The sequence below is a fragment of the Corvus brachyrhynchos genome, unplaced genomic scaffold (genome assembly GCF_000691975.1).
Source record: "Corvus brachyrhynchos isolate BGI_N302 unplaced genomic scaffold, ASM69197v1 scaffold315, whole genome shotgun sequence".
NCBI classification, from domain to species: Eukaryota; Metazoa; Chordata; class Aves; order Passeriformes; family Corvidae; genus Corvus; species Corvus brachyrhynchos.
Window position 1 is genome coordinate 334,553 of NW_008237903.1, and position 18,648 is coordinate 353,200.

The following is an 18,648-nucleotide window of genomic DNA, read 5'->3' on the forward strand; positions in this document are numbered from 1 at the left end:
TCTTCCCCTGTGTTCAGAAAATGCCTGGCACAACTAAATTCTGGAATTGCTTGAGACAGGAGTGCTTTGGTCACATGGATCACATTTATGGAAAGATACCAGTTCAGAATAAAGAGAATATTAACAGCCCAGTTACTAATGGGAATTGTCTCCAAAAAGTCCTGCTTGGCATAGCATGGGCATCCAACTGGCAGGAAAGGAAGGAAAATCAGGAATAACCTGCAGATCCTGCTGCTGAGACCTGTGTTTGCTTGAGCTGCATCCTCAATATCCCTGAGAGAAATCCCTACTTTCAGAGCTGGTTGAGGCTTTTCAGGACAAATCTCTTCTCCAGATGGATCTTTCCAGACTCTCACTGATCTGTCATGAGGCTTTTTTCCCCTCTGTTCCTTTTAACTGCAGGTTTATGGAATTTTATTAAGTGCAATAGCTACATCATTGCCTGTCTTTTAGATTTATCTGTGGCCTAGTCTTTCCTAATTCCAATTTAATGTATTTATGTCTGAATTCTTTTATTTTACAGCCATACCCTATTGTTTCCATGCAGTATCAGGAGCAGAACTTGATACACTTAGTTCCTTTGAAAAGGTCTGCAATAAAACAAGTTCTGGGGTCTCTTGTCCGAGAGGTCTGAGTATCTTTCCATCCTGTCTGCAGCTGCCTCGCCACGCAAAAATAGGTATACAGGAGTAATAAAAGTAGACCCTGATCCAGTCATTTGCCTTGAGAGAGCAAAATGCTGTGATCATGCAGAATTTAACAGCACTTAAATCCACTCAGAGTATCCCTGAAGTCAACAGAAAGATGTGTCCACATATTCCGGCCCCATCCCCATGCCACAGCCCATCGATTTTATTTTTTCCCCCAGAGCTGTTTGGAAAGGAATATAGTGATTAAATAGGGGGAAAGAGAAGGAAGCCTTACATTGAACTGTGCCATTAGGGCATTGCTTGTGCAGACAGGGCCCATAAAAACGTGCCCCCCTTTTAAAAGGGAAAAAAAAGCTATTTGCTATCCATGAAAGCTTAGTCTGGTGGATTTATTGGGAGAATAAAAAGGTTATAAACAGGTAAGATCAACTTCCTTGACCAACACAGGGGGAGAGGCTGTTGCCCTGCATTTTTCTGACTTTCACCAGTTAATGTCAGCCTTAATTGTGATTTTGAGGTGTTCATTCACAAGGAGAGGGCATGAACAGCTCTATTTCAGAGGCCAGTAAGCTGCAACCCACATGTACCTATTGACTGAAATTAACTGTTCAGTGGCAGTGCTGCTCCTGGCCTTAGGCTGGATCATTTGTTTGCTGAACCCACACTAAATAGTTGCAATATATGGAATATATTCCACAATCTTGAGATCTGAGAACATCTAAAAAGAGGAGCCACTAGCTTTAGCACATTTATGATGAGCAGCTTTCACCTTCCTGCTGTTTATGGGACATCTCAGCACATATTCAGCAGTAACTTCTAGATCAAAACAACAAAAAAATGACATTTTGACAGAGTCAGAGCCCATGGAAGTGGCACTCCAGCATAGGTGCTCCTGGTATTTTAAGCAGAAGGCTGAAGAGAGAGCCAGGATGAAGTGTTCATGGAATATTAAGGGGAAGGGAATTAGAACAAGTCTGGCTAAAGGCAGTAGGTGACAAACACCCATTACGCTTCCATTCCTGGAATACTCCTGCCTGTGCCTGGCATCACCTCTTGAGGTATTTTTACGTCTCATCACTGTTTTTTTGATTGTTCATTTCTTTCTAGCTCAAAGACTGCAGAACTACAGTGCGAGCGATGACCTTGGCAGTGGTGAAGGGAATTAATTGCAAACCCTGAGGATCAAATCCATCCAAGTGTAACTGCTGAAGCTGGCAGTGCTCTCCACTCTCAATTAGATACTTTCCCCCTTCTCTTTTATGTTGTTTGTATAAACAAACACTGCTCAATTTTACTTTTTTTTCCCCAACTCTACATATCTCACACCTGGGGCAGACCAGCCTTTCTTCCACGTTGCTGGCTGTTAGCAATTTGTAGTGTTATTGTAGTGCTTCCAGAGGAGCCCCCCCTGCATCTTCTGATCTTTCTGGTTTGGGGCAGGGGTGTGGTACAAACACAGATTATATAAATTCTCTGCAAAATTGTGAGGAGGAGAAGAATCTCAGTGCGTATGAAATGGAGCAGCACAGAGCAGACTACTAGCAAGGAGACAGGGGGAATATTACAGGTGCAAAAGAGCAAAAAAATTTGATGATAAAAGCTGTGTGTGAAGCTGTGGGGCAGAAAGTCAGGGTTTTGGGCTGTCTTGAGACCTTGCTGCTGGATTTTTCATGGTTTGAGATGTCTCAGATGTCACTGGTACAGGTGGGACAGGACACCTGAAAAACCACCCATTTCGTGTGCTCAGCTGACCCTGGTTTTGAGCAGGGGGTTTGGAATGAATGATCTCCAAAATTGCCTTCCAACTCCACCTGTGCTGTGCTTCTGTGGTTCTGATTTCAGTATTTGCCCTCAGAGTTGCTTAACATCTCTCCACCTGGTGATTTCCCACTTGACAGAAATCAATACCTTGTTCCCTGGAACTGGTTCTTCAGCAGGCAGTGGTTGGTCCTCACCACCTCCCTGGAGAAGTGTGAGGTGTCTGACTGTCTTTGTCCTGTCAGTTACAAAACATTTGTTTGAAAAACACCATTTTCTGCTCTTACAGTGATTTTTACCCCGGTGCTGGGTGGGAATCCCCAGAAAGGCCATCACTGACCAATACCACTGCTGGTCCCTGTTTGTAAAAGAGTTTGAAAAGTGGAGAGGTGCTCTCTGGCTGTCTCGTTCAGCAGTGAAGAGCCAACAGGCACTGTGTGTGTGTGTGAGTTTGTGTGTGCTACCACCCTGCAATTACAGCTCCAGTAATTACTGTAACTGCTGCAGAGATGCCCACGTTGAGTTCTTGGCTTCTGCTCTTGAGTTTTTCCATCTGCTCAGATAAAAAAGAAGGTGCAAGGAGGTGGGAGCCTGGCAACTTGGCTGCCTGGAGTCTCTGGGCTGGTGCAGCCAGGAATCTCCAGTGCCTGTGGGCAGCCTGGGCCGTGAGTTGTTTGTTGTTTGCTCTTCACGATGAGCAGCAAACCAGCATTAAAATGGAAAGGCAGATAATCCAGGGAGGCCTAAACCAAAGCTGTTAAAGCGTTATAGAAGCACAGGAATGAGTAAGGCAAAGTCCTCTGGCTTCTTTTTCTACCTTTTTCCACCTTTTAGACAGTGCCTATGGGAATAGCAGAGGACTGACTGAGAGTCTGTATCTCTGTGCTTGACTCTTGCAGGTTTGCTGTCTTTCCTGTCTCTGTCTTTCCTAGACACAGATCCTTAAGGACAGGCTCCTGATACCAGCAGAGTGCTCTTGTGACTGATACAACGAAAAATCAGTAATTCTGGGGATGAAAAGTTCTGGGCACCGTGCAAAGAACAGTGATGGTAACAAGCCAACGAGTTTCTCCTTTGTCAGTAATTGCTGTTTCCAATTGAACTTAATATTATTTCCTATTGGACTAAATTGCAGCCCTTCCCTTGCAGAACTTGCCTGTTTCCTGAGGAAGGAGTGAGCCAGTGCTTTAACAAAGGCCACACTAAATAAATACAATGCTGAGCCTTTGCTGTGCAGCAGCCAGGGCTCGCAGGTTGTTGAGGGTTTTGCTGTTATTGTTCCTGACATCTTTGTAACACATTGCTGAGAGCAAAGCTGCACTGTAGAGTAAATAATTCTGGGTATAATTTATGATAATGGCAACAATCATTCTCTCTCTCTGACCTCGTGGAGATTAGACCTAAGCTTTCCCTGGGGTAATCCTAGGTTGGTGTGTCTCTGCTTGGTTTCCTTTTTCGAGGCAGTTTGCACTTCCCTGTCCCATCCCTGTGCTGCCCTGACCTCGTGGTCACTTACAGAGCTCAACTGCACCATTTTAATCACACGGTTTTTACAGCAGCTGCTGAACTGTGAGTTTTAAAAAGCACCTCTGCTCTGCAAGACAAATCCTATTCAAATGAGCTGCGTGTCTGAGCTGATTCAGCCCTGGTTTTAGATTCTTCTGGGGCTGAAGCACCTGGTGTTGGTCCCATGGGTGCTGGTCTAACGTGTTTGCTGAGAGAGGAGGGACCAGGCTGTGCTTTGCTGGTGATGCTGCTGGAAGGGGCACTTCAGCCTGGAATCGAACGAGTTCCACTGGAGAGTTTGTACCTGCAGGTCTCTTCTGGGAAAGATTGGAAAGTCTGTCATAATGGCTAGAGAGTAGAAGGGGGATGCAGAAGCTGGAGGGTTTTATTCCAAGGCTTGCTGGAAAACTCTCTGCTGCTGGAAGGAATTTGGTTAAGGATTCTTGACCCCTTTGGCTTCGTTCAGAAATGGAAAAGATCCTTCCAGAGAAACAGGGGGCTCTTGTGAGACAGGTGCTGCAGGACTGGGGACCTTTTCAGTGGGAAAGGATGAGTTGTCTGGGATGCAGTTCCAGAAGGTGGTCTAAGAGGAATAGTTGAGAGGAATGGGAACATGTTAGCATGAAATTATAGCAGGGCTAATACAACCTGCTCAGAACTTAGCTGCTTGTAATTACCCTGCTCCCAGCAGCCAGACTGAGTGATTAAGAGTTCCCTCTGTCAGCTCTGCACTGTGCCAGGTAGCCAGTGCTCAGTTCCCTGTTGGGGCTGCCAAAATTCTTGAGGAAGGATCTCTCTGAAGAGTTGGTGCAGTGGAACATCACAGAAACATATGTGCCTTAAGTGACTTTCCATCTGGGCATCCCATTTTTCCTTGTACAAGAAGTTACAATAGTGTAATTAACACACTTTGGGGCCACTTTTGTTCTGCTGAACTGTCTGTGCTGAGACACTCAAGATACCTAAGGACAAGTGGCCAAACTGGCTTAATCTGAGAGCACAGTTTTCCCCAGTGTAGTGGGAAAGTTTTGGCTCTGTACATCTTCACTCACAGTCAGGGCTCAGAGGTACCTGCTGCAAAGAAAATATCGTGAAAACCAGTTTATTTCTCAAAAAATGTTTCTTCAGGATTTTTTTGAGGTAGAAACCATGGGAAGAAAGGTGTGTCCTATGTCTCTCATACATTTTATTGATGACTTTTTTTGGTGTTTGGAATGCAGAGCACTGGGTGCTGGGAGAACAGTTTATTTGAGCAACAGGTACTGAAGTGTCGAGCAGGTGAAGATTTTAGAACACTGATATTTTCCTCAAAAACCTGAAAAAGAATAATTGTGCAATGTGAATTGAGTGCAATGGTGTTAGAATAGATTCATGTTTAGCTTTGTCATTTTTATCTTACCAATCATTGATACTCCTGGGCTTTTAGATCTGCTTTTTTGGCGGCAGCAAATATCATTACAATTTGGCATTAGAAGCAAAAATCAGTGTTTTTTCATGCTGGTCATTATCTGGGTAGGCAGCTGGAGCTTGAGATTCCTCCGTGTTCCTGTAGGAACCGCAGTGCTGCACCCTCAGCCATGGTCAGCACGAACCAGGTTGGGCCTGTTGCAAGAACAGGTTTTATCTGAGCATAAGAAATCTTCGTTCTCTTATCCCTATTAGAATGTTTATCTCATCTGTTAATATGAGACTATCAGAGTGTGGCTTTTTAGGGAGAGAGAGATGGGGTAACAGATAACTTGATGCGGAGACTTGAGTGACAATTGGGTTTTTTCATCTACCTGTGCTGCAGGTGTCGGGGTGTAAACAAACATTGCTGCTCTCTTACTCAGTCATTTGCCATCTGGGCATAAAATCTGCAACTCTGTAGTTCACAGTCCATGAGAGATAGATAGAAAGCTTTGCTAATTTGACAAGCTGCTTTGTAGGAGGGTATTGGTTATGCCTCTGGCCTCCTGTTGGTGCTGGTATTTGGCCACAGCGTCCTGAGGGTGCCAGGGTAAGAGCTTTTTTCCATGTGTCCTGTCAGCATTGCTCTTGGTTAGGCCACACTGTGACCTGCTGAAAGATCTCCTGCATCCATACATCGAGGTATTTTAATTGCTCTCATTTGAAATTCAGTAGAAGTTCCTACCCTGTAGCAGGCAAAGCAAGAGGCTGCTCAGCAGCACTGCTGGCACTGAAAGCAGACTTAATAGCTGGAATTTGTGGCATCTGCTGAGAAGCTCCAAGTGTTGAAATGTAGTGCATGCGTGCTCTAAATTTAGGGTATTTGAAAACTGGAGGAATTTGAGCTTGGCCAATTAAATCCACCTACCAGGATCCCAGAGTTAAGCTGTTGTGTCTGCCATTCCCAGTGCTGTTTAGGTTCAGTGGTGCCCATTGATAGGACCATAAAAATCCCAGGGATAGAACCACAGAAAGAGTTTGAAATTGGGAGGTTTCGCAGTCCTAAATACAAAATGGAAGAATTAGATGATTTCTAGTCTGGCATAGAAGGACTTCATTGTAACCATTGTTTTCTTTGAATTCAGGACACTTTTGCTTGCATTTCTTGTATCTGTACCCTTATGTGGCACTGTTTATTCAGTTTTTTAAGGCAAAATGCAAACATGGAACTCCTCCTGCTTTCCAGTAAAAAGCAGAAACAAATTCATTCACCACTGGAACTTCCTCTTCATTCTGCACAGCAGCTCTTCGGTGTTTTAAGACAAGAACTGAGGAGCAGAGCAGAAGCTCCTTGAAGATTTAGGAGAAATGTGTTCATTGAGCAGTTTGCCATTAGGACAGAGCGATGTCCTCCTGCAAAATAATAATTTAAAGAAACTTTAAAAATGCCACACTGATGTCTATTTGATCCAGCAGTGATGTTACTCCTCTTTCTGAACTTTGATTAATGGCAGATTTTGTGTCTTACCTGGCACTGTTAGAGAGAAGAGTGCTGTCCATTCATTCATAAATGCTACACCCTGTGGGCTTTGAATGCCCTTTATTTAAGCAAATGGACTCTTAAATGACATTATTGGGTGGAGTGGGTACCTGATTTTAGAGCACACATTGCATTATTGTGCCTAAGAGAGCTCCAAACCCGAATGCGTTGGTGTGTTCTTAGTGCCTTCATGCTAAATTAATTCCTGGAACATCTCAGATTCCAGGAATGTGAAAAGCCAAAAGATTCCTTGGGTTTTCATGAAGAAAGCACTGACATCAGCAGCGGGGTGACTGACAGACACAGGGCATCCCTGCTCACAGGAGTGTGACATCAGTCAAGTCACAAGAAAAACAGGAGTTTCATCAACTTTTCCTTAGTCCTGAAAGAATCATCTTAGCATCATCTTTCTAACCTTGAAATGTTTTGCCTCTAGATACCAGTATTCTGTGTTTTAAAATGTCTTATTTGAAACACTAATTAGGTTTTGGCTTGTGCTGGGATGTAAATGGGAAACGTTTCCCTGTTTATTGTGAAAACCCCTTTGCCTCGGTAAGAATTGTCTTTGTTTAACTGAACAAACTTTTCCAGCTATAATTAATCGAACAGCTCTCAGTATTCCAGAAAAAGATTTCTCTTCCTGGCTCTTTGCTCACACAGCTTTTAGCTCGGGAGCTCCGGGCAGTTTTCATGAGCGTGGCAACGCTCCCTGTCAGGATTTTACAACTGGGCCCTGAGAACGAGTTCAGCGATTGAATCTGGCAGATTGGTTTTGGCTCCAGAGCCAGCATATGCTTTTAACATGTGCACGTTGGCAAATCACACTGAAGTCATAGCTCAAAGGGCTGCTATCTCAATCCTGCTCCTGCTGTAGGGAATTATGTGTAATGGGCAAAAAAAAAATTGGGGAAGCAGGAGTCTCGGCCCCGGGTAGCGAAGAACCACGCTGACCCCTGGTAAATCTGCTTGCAGGTAGCATGGGATTTTGTTTGTTTTGTTTTAATTTTGTTAGTTTGCCAGTGTAGCTGCTGGAATGCACCGTAGGAGTTACCTCTTGGTTTTTCTGCCCACAGGATCAAGGCTGGTCCAAGAATAGCAGACACCCCACTCTGGCTCTGTGCCCGTGTCTATCTCTGACTATCACCTAACGTGCTGTTACAGGCTCATTCCTTTCATGCATGTAAATTGTGCTCATGTCCTGCTCCAAAAAGTGCCAGTGTTTTCCTTTGCTGCTGGAATTGTCGGGCATGGCAAGGTTTTCTGGGTCGGTCTCCTCAGGGTGGCTCCTGGGTACCAGGACTCCACATGACTGCTTGGATCTTGTCTGGAAAGTGTTCTGTGCTTGCAAACCAGGGCAGTCACCTTTTTTTAAGAGCTGGGAAAGGCTTGGATCTGCTGTTGATGGCCTGGCCAGAGCCACTGTTGGAATCGTGGAATCAGGATAATGGAATGGTTTGGGTTAGAAGGGGCCTTAAAGATGATCTCGTTCCGTGACACTGCCATGGGCAGGGACACCTCCCACTCTCCCAGGCTGCTCCAACTCCTGTCCAACCTGGGCTTGGGGCACTTCCAGGGATCCAGGGGCAGCCACAGCTTCTCTGGGAATCTGTTCCAAGAATGCCTCACTACCCCCACAGGGAAGAATTCCTTCCCAATATTCCATCTAACGCTGCCCTCTGTCAGTGTGAAGCCATTCCCCCTTGCTCTGTCGCTCCAGGCCCTTGTCCCCAGTCCCTCTCCAGCTCTCCTGCAGCCCCTTTAGGCCCTGCAAGGGGCTCTAAGGTCTCCGTGGATCCTTCTCTTCTCCAGGCTGAGCAATCCCAGCTCTCCCAGCCTGGCTCCAGAGCCGAGGTGTTCCAGACCTCGGAGCATCTCCATGGCCTCCCCTGGATTCGCTCCATATTAACTGAGGTCAGGAGTGCAATTAGGTCCAGACTCATGGAAGAATAGTTCATCTCCCAAGTTGTTTGTGGTAGTTTTCACCTTACAGAGAGTTTTAGGTCACTGAGGAGTTGGGAGCAGCAGCAGGAGCAGTGTTTCCTCCGTGTCCATCAGGGACCCAACAGCTCTGTGTGGGGCTGGGGGGACAGATGGAAATCAGTCACATCCTTGATCCCATAACTGTGACCATACTGTCACAGATAAACTATCATGTATATTTATCTGCCTCTTGTCAACAACTGTATACACTTTAAAGTTGGTTTTCATTATTTTCTGCCTTTCTAGAAACCTTCCTCCTGCCCCAGCTTTGCAGATGTTACAAATATGTGTTTCTAATGAGACACATGGCACATTCCAGAGCAGCACCAGTGCTTGTTTCCAGCCTGAAAATGGAACCTTTTTCCTGTTGGTAAAGTAAAGTTTGTAAAATGTGATTACAATAAATAAACCATAGGCTTAAGAGCTCTTTTTAAGTTTCATAGTGAGTTCCCAATGATTACTTCATGTTATTTTTTTTTGTGAGCTCCAATTTAGTTTTTCCTGTGCTTTGGAGTAACATGAAGTAAAACCTGTCTGATGCTGCACCTTATTTTTAAGCGTGGTTTGCAAAGGATGGAAAAGGGTGTTATTTCTGTCTGTGGTAAGAAGGATCAGAGCTGCCAGTTCTAGATTTAAATTACTCTTGTACCATTTTATATTCTCTAAGCAGAGGAAACTCTGAAGGCAGATTCGGTGGAGGAAGGATCCCAATAAATATAATATTATCCAGATGGCTTTCATTCCATTAGTGTCTGACTGCAGGATAACTCTTTAAACTCAGGGCATAGCCAAGCCAAGGCCTTAGTAACTTGATAACGATCCACTAAAATTCGAGAACTCTTATCTGCTGAGATGTGAGCCAGTCATTGTTTTAAGGGAATGCAGAAGAGCACTTTTTGGGGTCAGTTGGATGTGATTAAATTTCTTCTTCCTTTTCTGTGAGGATCTGGACTGTCTGTCTTGAAAGATGTTGCACATGTTGAGATGATCCTTGAATGGGGCCCAGCGTGGTAGTTCCTATTTTTTCCTGCTGTAAATGTGGGAAGATCTTGAAATTCTGTAAAATACTTTTGAATCTGTGAGGAATAGCTCCTGTCTGAAGCTGGTTGTATTTTGGAGCAAAAATTTTGTGTTTCCTCTAAATCAGCATCTTTGTTTTTATTTTATTCACGTATAATTATGTACTCTGAGATATTTTTCTCCCTGCTGCTTGAAGAGGGGTTTTAGTGTTTGAGAATCCAAATTGTAAATATGCCACTGTTTTCCACATCAGCATGGCACGGTTTGAGTTTTGGATACTCTGTCTTGCCTCAGAGTCTTTTCCCTTCTCCAAATAATGAGACTTCACTCCGATTCCTTTTCGACTCTGTTGCCATCCGTGGGATTTTTCCATCTCAGTGACTTTGAGCCATAGGGTTTGGTTCCAGCAATAAATTCGAACATCAGCTCACTGCACTGAAAACCTGTCCTTTTTATTTTTTAGTCCCTTACAAAACCTCACACTGATCTTTAAAGATTTGGGATTCTTCTCTGTGGGAGCCTCTTTATAATTCCTGCAAGTCAAACATGGGGGGTTACCGTGGGCTGCCCCACTCTGACCATAAATATTGTGATATTTCCACGTGTTTTAGTTCAGTCAGATCACTTAAAAGGCCTGGGGACGGCCAGGATGGCAGACTCTGCCTGTGTGACTCAGGCTGCCAGGAGGGAGGTGAATTTTGCCAATCCCACCTGCTTCCATGAGGACAGGATTTTCTTTCTTGCTTTAGAAGAAGGAGAGCCATGTTTAGAAGAACAAGGTTTTTCTTTCTTGCTGTTGCTGTCACTGTTGGCTCCCTCTTTGTTTTGCTGTAGCAGAACAGAAGGCAATGAAAAACAGCAGAGAAGAGGTGGGTCAGCAGGGAAAACGTTTTGTTCCTCCTTTTCCCTTTTTCCCTCCAGGTTGGAAGGGGCTCTGAGCAACCTGGGCTAGTGGAAGGTGTCCCTCCCCATGGCAGGGGGGGTTGGAACAAGATGGGCTTTTTCCACCCCAAACCCTTGTAGGACTCTGTGATTTTCCAGCAGTCTTCTCACTGGATGCTCCTGGGGAGACAGGCAGAGGGAGGAATGGGATAGAATGGCTGGTTTTTGTGGGAAACCCCACTGCCTTCCCCTGAGTTAGCAGGTGCTCCATGCAGAGGAAGGATGACGTGATTTTCTAACTCTTCTGGAGTGCTCTCCTTTTTGCATAGAGTTAACTTCCCTCTGCCAAAAATATCCTGATCCCAGTGCTCTTAGAAATCCTCAGAAGAGCCCACTGGGGGGAATGATTTCTTTGTGATGGGTATCCCTGAAAGTCTGTGATCCCACAGCTTCTCCTGGAGATGCTGCACATGCATTCCACACGCCAGTCATGCCCAAAGCTGTTCTAATGAAAGTACCTTTTCCAGGAAAGAGTTATCCTAAAACTTGCTGTAAATTCTGCTTGGCCTCCTTGGATATGTCTAAATAAAGCAACATGGTTTAGCTCAAAGGAGGGGGGGAAGCCCGTGATAAAGTCTGTTCTTTCTCAGAGCACTCTCACCCAGCTCCAGTGTGATCCCCTCGGGAATGGAGTGGCTGTCAAATTCCAGATGGAGAGAATTTTGGGGAACTTATGGATGGAATACTGACAGCACGTGACAGTATCAGACACCAGAGTGACTCTTCACAAGGCGTACAGAAGAGGAGCAGTTCCCGTTTTGCTTCCCAGTCCTGTGTACATTCCCAGTTTAAGTGTGGCATCACTCCAAGACAACTTCATGGCAAAAAACTGGGCAAAGCCATGGTGGCATTGCTCTTCTGAGAAAACTGAGGGTCTGTGTCCCCAGCGAGCTGCTGCTGGAATATGACAGCTTCCCAAGGCTGGATCACTTCATGTGTGGAATTTAATGAGCTGCCAAACACTTCTAAATGTCAGGAAGACCAGAGGAAAGCGGCAGCGTGCAGAACATGGCACAGGCAGGAGCGCGGAGACAGAAATTAATTCTTTAGCTCGCAGCGTCTCCCAGTTAATTTTCCATGAAGGTTTCTCCCCTTCCCCTCCTGCAGTGTTTCTCAGACTGTGAAATGATCAGTGATTCCTTGGAGGCAGATGGATGCCCAGGTTAAGGGCCACAGGGATGAGAACAGCATTTTATTTTCTAGGAAATGAATAATTTCATTTATTTTCTTAGCGCAGCGTGACCCAGTGTTGGTGTTTCAGTTGAACTGCACCTCTTCTTTCTGCTTCAGTCCTGGGATAATGCTGCTTATCTGGTGTGGTGTCAGTGAGCAAAGGAAGATAAAGCTGTTCCCAGAGCATGGCCAGGTTGGGAGAAAGGAAATCGTTGGATAAAAGCAGGGGGGGAAGAGTAAAAAGCCCATCCTCAAGCTAGAAATTTTGCAGAGAAACAAAGTTGTTTCAGCAGAATAGTAGTTGAAGCCATTACAGTGACCCTTGATAGAATAATGAATAATTTATCCAATTTGCTAGTGGTGGGGTTTGGAAAATCAGGACAGCAGGATGAGAACAGCCTTCCTGACACTGTTGTTTGCATTCCAAAGACTGCTCCCCTTTGGACACAGGGGAACCAGTCTGAGCTGTCACTTTTAAAGCCTTTGGAAAAACCTGCTGAGATTAAAAAAAGAAACAGAAGGGGGAAAAAGGAAAAAAAAAAAAAAAAAAATCTTTCTCCTTGCCATTCCTCCCAAAGCAAGTTTTCCACATCCAAGGTCTGCTTGTGTGGAAGCCGTTTATAACCCTGGCACATGTGGATATTTTTGCAGAGTGGAAATCCCTTCAGGATAGGTGTTATTTCTGGTGCAGACTCCGTGGCATTTGCTGCTGGCTGACCACAGGCTCTGGCTGCCCAGGGCCTTGAGTCAGTCACCAGGGTTTGATCAGGGACATGGTTCCCTGCCCAGCAGTGTTCCCACCATGGCAGTGTCAGGGAAGCTGGGATGTGGCCTAAATCTTTATTTACCACAAAAGGTGGCAGATGGAATCGCTTGTAAGATGAGCTTTTCCAGTGCTCCTGAGCATTCCCAATCTAAATTTAATTTAGTTCTGTTTTTAATTTTGGTGCTTTTAGCCTCCTTGGCCTACCTCTGTGCCCTCACCACCACTGTGGAGCTTTGAATCCCATGCTAGAAGCTCTGCAGGGTACATAGGAAGAATAAATAATTAATTTTGGCTTCTCTCTTAAGTACCTGCATTTAAAAAGCGTGAATTACTCTTTTCCAGGCCGGATAAGAGTTGAAATTCTCTGGAGCAGAGAATTTGCTGAAAGGCATCTCCCAAATGCCTGTTGACAATTCCTGCTCTTCCCTTAGGGGGAAGTCAATCAGCTCTGAATTGGCTGAGCTGGAATGATTCATCCCATCCCTTTCAGAAAGTCTTTGGAAGGATGAGCTGCTGGGTGGTTTTCAAAGTGGTGATTGTAGCAACCCTGAGATTCTGATTCTGTAACATAAAAGTAAACTGATAACGGGACAAAGTCAATGTCCTGTTAAAAACACCCTTGCCCTGGCAGTCCGGGATGGATCGGGTGCTTAAAACACCTCTGGTTTTGTAGATGCTGCTTCACAACTCAGAAGAAAAGGAGAAGAGGGGGAAATAGTGGGTGTGTTTGTAGAGTGATAATGGCAGCGTTTGGGGGTGCAGCTGGGAAAATGGGAGCAGCACATGTTTTTACAGAGTGCAGTTATTCCAGCCTGAAGGGTGTTCAGGGTCGTGACAAAGGGAGTTCTGCTTGCAAATCCCAGTCTGGATAAATGGTTTCTAACGGGGTTGGCGAGGCTCACTCTTCCTGCCCTCGCACGTGTGCACACAGGCACAGCTTTGAAAACACCTTTCATGGCTCAGCTGCTTTCATTAATGCCCAAATCAGTCCATATTCCCTCATATATATCTCTTTCTCTCTGAACTTTGTAAAGGAATTGATCCTTTCTCCCCTCAGTTGCTTTCTTTTGAATGATTAAACGGAAAAGGCTTTTTTTATTTTTCCACAGCGCTAATGAAGTCATTACTGGGAATGGGAGAGGTGTTTTCATTACAGCTGGCACTTCCAAGCCTTCCACTGGGGTGGCAGGTATCCTCGGGGAAAAATCAAGCAAAATAGATCAGTCTGGTTGTATATTGAGAGGGTGGATGAGACATGTTGTGTGTGAGAGTATTACGATACCTGTACATTAATGTGTAATCTCGGTTCTGTGCTCATTCTTACAGCAGGAGTAAGGGGGGCTAAATCACGAGCTGGTGCTGCTGTTATTACCTTATTTATATTCCTTTATTGCCTTGCAACCCTTTTTATTGAGCAAAACCTCTCTACTGCACCAGTTCTGTGGTCTGGAGGCTCCAGGGGGAAGAACTGAGGGGCAGGTGGGCAAAACCGAGCTCTGCATAAGAAAGGCAAAATGCAAAAAGCCATGGGGATAGTGGTAATGGAAAGATTAATGGAGGCAGGACTGAATTAACAAGGTTTGGTTGAAGTTGCAAACACTCAAGGATATTTTTAGTGTTCCTAGTGGAGGAGCATAAAAATAATAATAAATAATCCTGTACCTCTGGGTTATTTAGAACAACAGACATAGTTACTACAAAAGCTGCTCAGGTGACCGAGGCTGAGCAGCTCCTTCCTGCTGCCGTGACCTTCCAGTCCACATTCCCTCCTCAGGGGGGATTTTTCCGTGCCAGGCTCCCCCTTGCACGCCCAGGCAGCCACGAAGGGTCCTCCTGCCTCAGCCAGCGTTCACTAATGGATTTGTCCCCTCGTTCCCAGCCCCTTCATGCTGCTGCCGCCGCTGATGGAGTGGATGCGGGTGGCCATCACCTACGCCGAGCACCGGCGCAGCCTGACCGTGGACAGCGATGACATCCGGCAGACGGCCAGGCTGCTCCTGCCGGGGCTGGACTGCGAGCCTCGCCAGCTCAAGTACGTGGGCTAAGCTTTGGAAAGTTCCTCCAGCCCTTGGAGCTTCTCGAAGCGTTTCTTTTGCTGCGTTTCCCAGAAGCCTGATCTCACTGTGCTGTGATACACGTTTAACCTTCTGGTGCTTCGAGAGATGAAGGAGCTGTGGCCAGACTCTGCAGAAAGATTTTTGTCTTTCTGAAAGTTAAATATGAAATACAAGTATTTGGGTTTGGGGTTTTTTGATGCCTCAGCCTTAATTACAAGATTATTCTTTGCTTTTTAAGATAGCTTGAATGAAAGATTTAAACTAATGAAAAAACCCTATTGGTTCCACAGCACATTATTTGATCCTTTAAAGCAGTCATTTTGTATCCAGCACATTCAGAGGGAAAGGAGATCTTGACATTGATTGATTGATTGATTGATTTCTGGCTTGCTGTGGGATAGGAACAATGTGCAAAGACAAGTGCCATCCCTTCAAAAACCTTTGCTTTTCTGTGGTTCACTGGATTTCTAGTGGAGTAATTTTATTTCACTTTTTTTTTTACAGAGTTGTTCTTTTTATTCTTACTATTATATAAAGATTTGCATCATATTCTGTGCATTATTGTAGATTATGATACCGGTTGGAACAAGGTTGTGATAGCCTGGCTGTAGGATTTTATATGAGATTCATCCTGAATCTTCTGCGTGAGGTGATGAGTGGTTTGCTCCTCTGGCAGGCTGTCCAGGCTCTCCAGAGGAGGATGGCTGTGCTGAAAGCACCTCATTTATCAGAGGAACTTGGCAGGCTGATATCTCACTCACTGAGAGTTTGCTCAAGAGCCTGTGCTGGGAACCAGACGGGTACAGGGGAAGGCATTCACCCTAAAATAACATCAAAGGGCTGAGCCTGCCAGTGCCCAGCTGAGATAGGAAACCTCCACTTGGGGAGTGATCCTTCAGTGAAGGAGACACACTTCCAGGTCTGGGATTCAGAAGAGGCTGAGCAGACAGCCAGAGGATTTACAGTAATCCCTGGGCTCCTTCCAGATGACAGAAAGGTTGTCTTGATAGTCATCTGAAGGATAAGGATTTAGTAGATCCTTGTAGAAATGTTAAAGCACTTCCTTTAATTGAGTTGCTGGAAAAGCATTGAGGGTTTTCCCCTGCCTAAATTTGATTTTTATTTCATACTTTTTAACAATTTCGATATTTTTGCCCAGAAAAGACTAAAGATCCTTGTCTTTTTTTATGGTATGGGCACCATCCAGGAATTCTTTTGTCTTTCACAGACCTGAGTGCTGCTTCAGCTCCTTCCGGAGACTGGATGCTAAAGCTGCTACTGAGAAATTCCAGCAGGATCTGGGCTTCCGGATGCTGAACTGCGGGAGGACGGATCTGATCAACCAAGCTATCGATGCACTGGGCCCCGACGGGGTGAACACCATGGATGATCAGGTGTGCCCCAGAACAAATGCTCACAACCCCAAAATTCCCTGCATCAGCAGCTCGCTCCTTCCTTTCCATGTGGCAAATCAATCCGAGGTCGTGTTTGTTGCCTCTCCAAGGGTTTTCTAGCTCGTGTTTTAGGCTGAAAATGCATCCCTTAAAACACAAAACAATACTTCCCCAGCCCACTCTCATGCCACCCCTCCAAAAACTCCCGTTACAGCCTGGAGTGGATTGTTTATCAGCTGGAATGCCTGTTCCTTGGACGGGCTGTCTCCAGGCACTGATGGCAGGCAGGTTAACACAGGGGCAGTGAATGGAAAGTCTGATAGGTGCTGAGAGGATGTCAAAGCAAAGTGGTTTCTTTCCCAGTGACTCTTCCCTCTGGCTCAGCAGCTCAAATCCAGGCTGGGTCAGGGAGGAGTGACCACAAGGTGTTACTGTTTCGTGTCTCTTGGGCTTCCAGCTGTTTGGAATACAAGAAGCAGCACTGAGAACCCCGCCCCAGTGGCCTGGTGTCAGTCAGTGTTAGATTTGCTCCAAGTCCATCATGCTGATGTGTCTGTTTATCCATTTTTAACTGTTCCCTACTCAGCTACGCTGAGCCATAGGGATTTGGTAGTCCTTGGAGTCTCTTGCTGCTTCTGCTTGTGCTGTCAGTCCCATCAAGTAACAGCAGAGTCTGTCCTCTGGGGCATCATTCAATGCATGGAATTAGCTTTTAATTTAAAAAGGGGGAGAAAAAAAGCCACCTCTCCTAAATAAACACTCGTCGTAGCTGTCACAGCGAGGAGAATAAGCTGTCACATCTCTGGAAGAAGAGGATATTGAGCACTGGGAAGGGTTTACATTCAGGTAGAGTGGTTTTCTCACAGCCAGAGTTTTGCTGCAGTAGCATTTCAGACCCAGCTCTGAACCTGGCACATCTTGCATGGCACTTCCCACCTTCCTGCAGTTTTAAGGGAAGTCTGAAAGTGTACACAAAGAGCAGAAACTGCTCTGGACATACCTGGGCCTTCAGTTGCCTTACTTACAAATCCAGTACCAGGAGCTCTCTGTGGTCACTGGGGCAGGTATCACATCATAGATACTCACTTCAGTAAAGTGACTGAGGTGGCAGGTTTATATTATGAAGGTTTCCCACTTGCTCTGTTACATTTTTAAAATAAGCTTTTGCAGTTCCTGTAGCCCAGAGAGGCTTGTCATTCTCTCAGAGATTATTTTGTGGTTTGCCTTGTGAGCCGCTGTGCCCCAACACCACAGACACGGGTGCCAGGACTGTCACTTCTCACTGCAGGATGTTCCCTACCTCTCATCCAGCCAGCAAACTGGGAGCTGTCTGGTTTTTGTCAGCATGTGGGCAGCTCCTTGAGGAAGTTTGAGGAGTTTCTGCTGTCACTGACTGATGTCTCATCCTGTGGGTGTGATCCTCATGCCAGCCCTGCTGTGAGCGGGGCAGCTCTGTCATCTTTGCCCCTCAGAGAGTGTTTTGGCACCAACAAAAAGGGCAGGACAGGGCCCCTCTGGAGACATTGTTGCTTGGAAATTCCCCACTTGACTCTGGAGCAACTCAGCTTTGTGTCCAAGCAAGTGCCTGCATGGCGCTGCCAACCGCAGGCAGAGTTAAATCCAAGTTCTGGGAATGAACTCTGCCATAGCTGGAATAGAAAACCAAAGCTGAACTTTGCCACCAGCTTCTTTTGCCCCTCTTGGTAAAGAATAAGGCAAAGCCAGATGCCCAAACTGGGGAAAACTGACCTAGGCATGAGAGAGCTGCTGGACTAATTTAATATGATGGCTTTAGATCCAGGTTTGGATTTTGACCACTCCCAGGGTGTGAGCATGTCCAGGATGTTCAGACCCACTTCTCCATCTGTGTGCATAGAGATTTGTGGGAAAGAACTCAGAACTCAGAAACCTGAGTTTGGGGCAGGTCCCTGTATTCAGTTCTGGTGGGGACCAGCCAGCACCCTGGTTTCAGGGGATTTGATGTTTAGGGAAACTCTTCTTTAGGAAATCCCTCCTTCTCTTTGCAAGGGGCAAGCAGGGAGTGTAAAACCAACATTAAAAATTTTTTAAAGGACAACGTAAGTCTATACAAGCCTACAGTTTTAAAACCCTGATTGGGGCTTGTGCCTGCAGACCTGAGTTTTGAGTTCTCAGTTTACGTGTCTGTAATGAGTGTGGAACCTCCCAAGCCCCACAAAAGCCAAAATACCTCCCCCACAGAGAATCTCACCCAGAAATATCGTCACAAATGGAGCTGCCCCAAAGTAGGAAGCTTGGAGTTGTGGCTGCTTTGAAAAGACACCTTTGCAGAGTCAGGAGCAGTCTCCTGGGTGAGAGCTGTAATTCCATTTTACACTACAGGCCCCATTAAGGATGAAGCTCTGTTATTGCACACTGAGCAGCAGAGATGCTGCCTGCAAAAAATTCAAATGCCTGCAGCAATTAAGGGGAGGGGGCAGGAAAGCTGTGGGAT

General features: G+C 45.6%; 1 protein-coding gene across 2 annotated transcripts in view; it reads left to right on the forward strand.

Annotated features, from left to right (window-relative positions):
• Positions 1–18,648, forward strand: part of ABTB2 (ankyrin repeat and BTB domain containing 2) — a 112,751-nt gene that overhangs the window by 81,606 nt on the left and 12,497 nt on the right. For both annotated transcript variants that reach the window (XM_008632676.2, XM_017733016.1), the window contains 2 exons: positions 14,604–14,756; positions 16,010–16,175. In XM_008632676.2, coding sequence (XP_008630898.1) covers positions 14,604–14,756; positions 16,010–16,175 — 319 coding nt within the window. The remainder of the gene's footprint in view (positions 1–14,603; positions 14,757–16,009; positions 16,176–18,648) is intronic.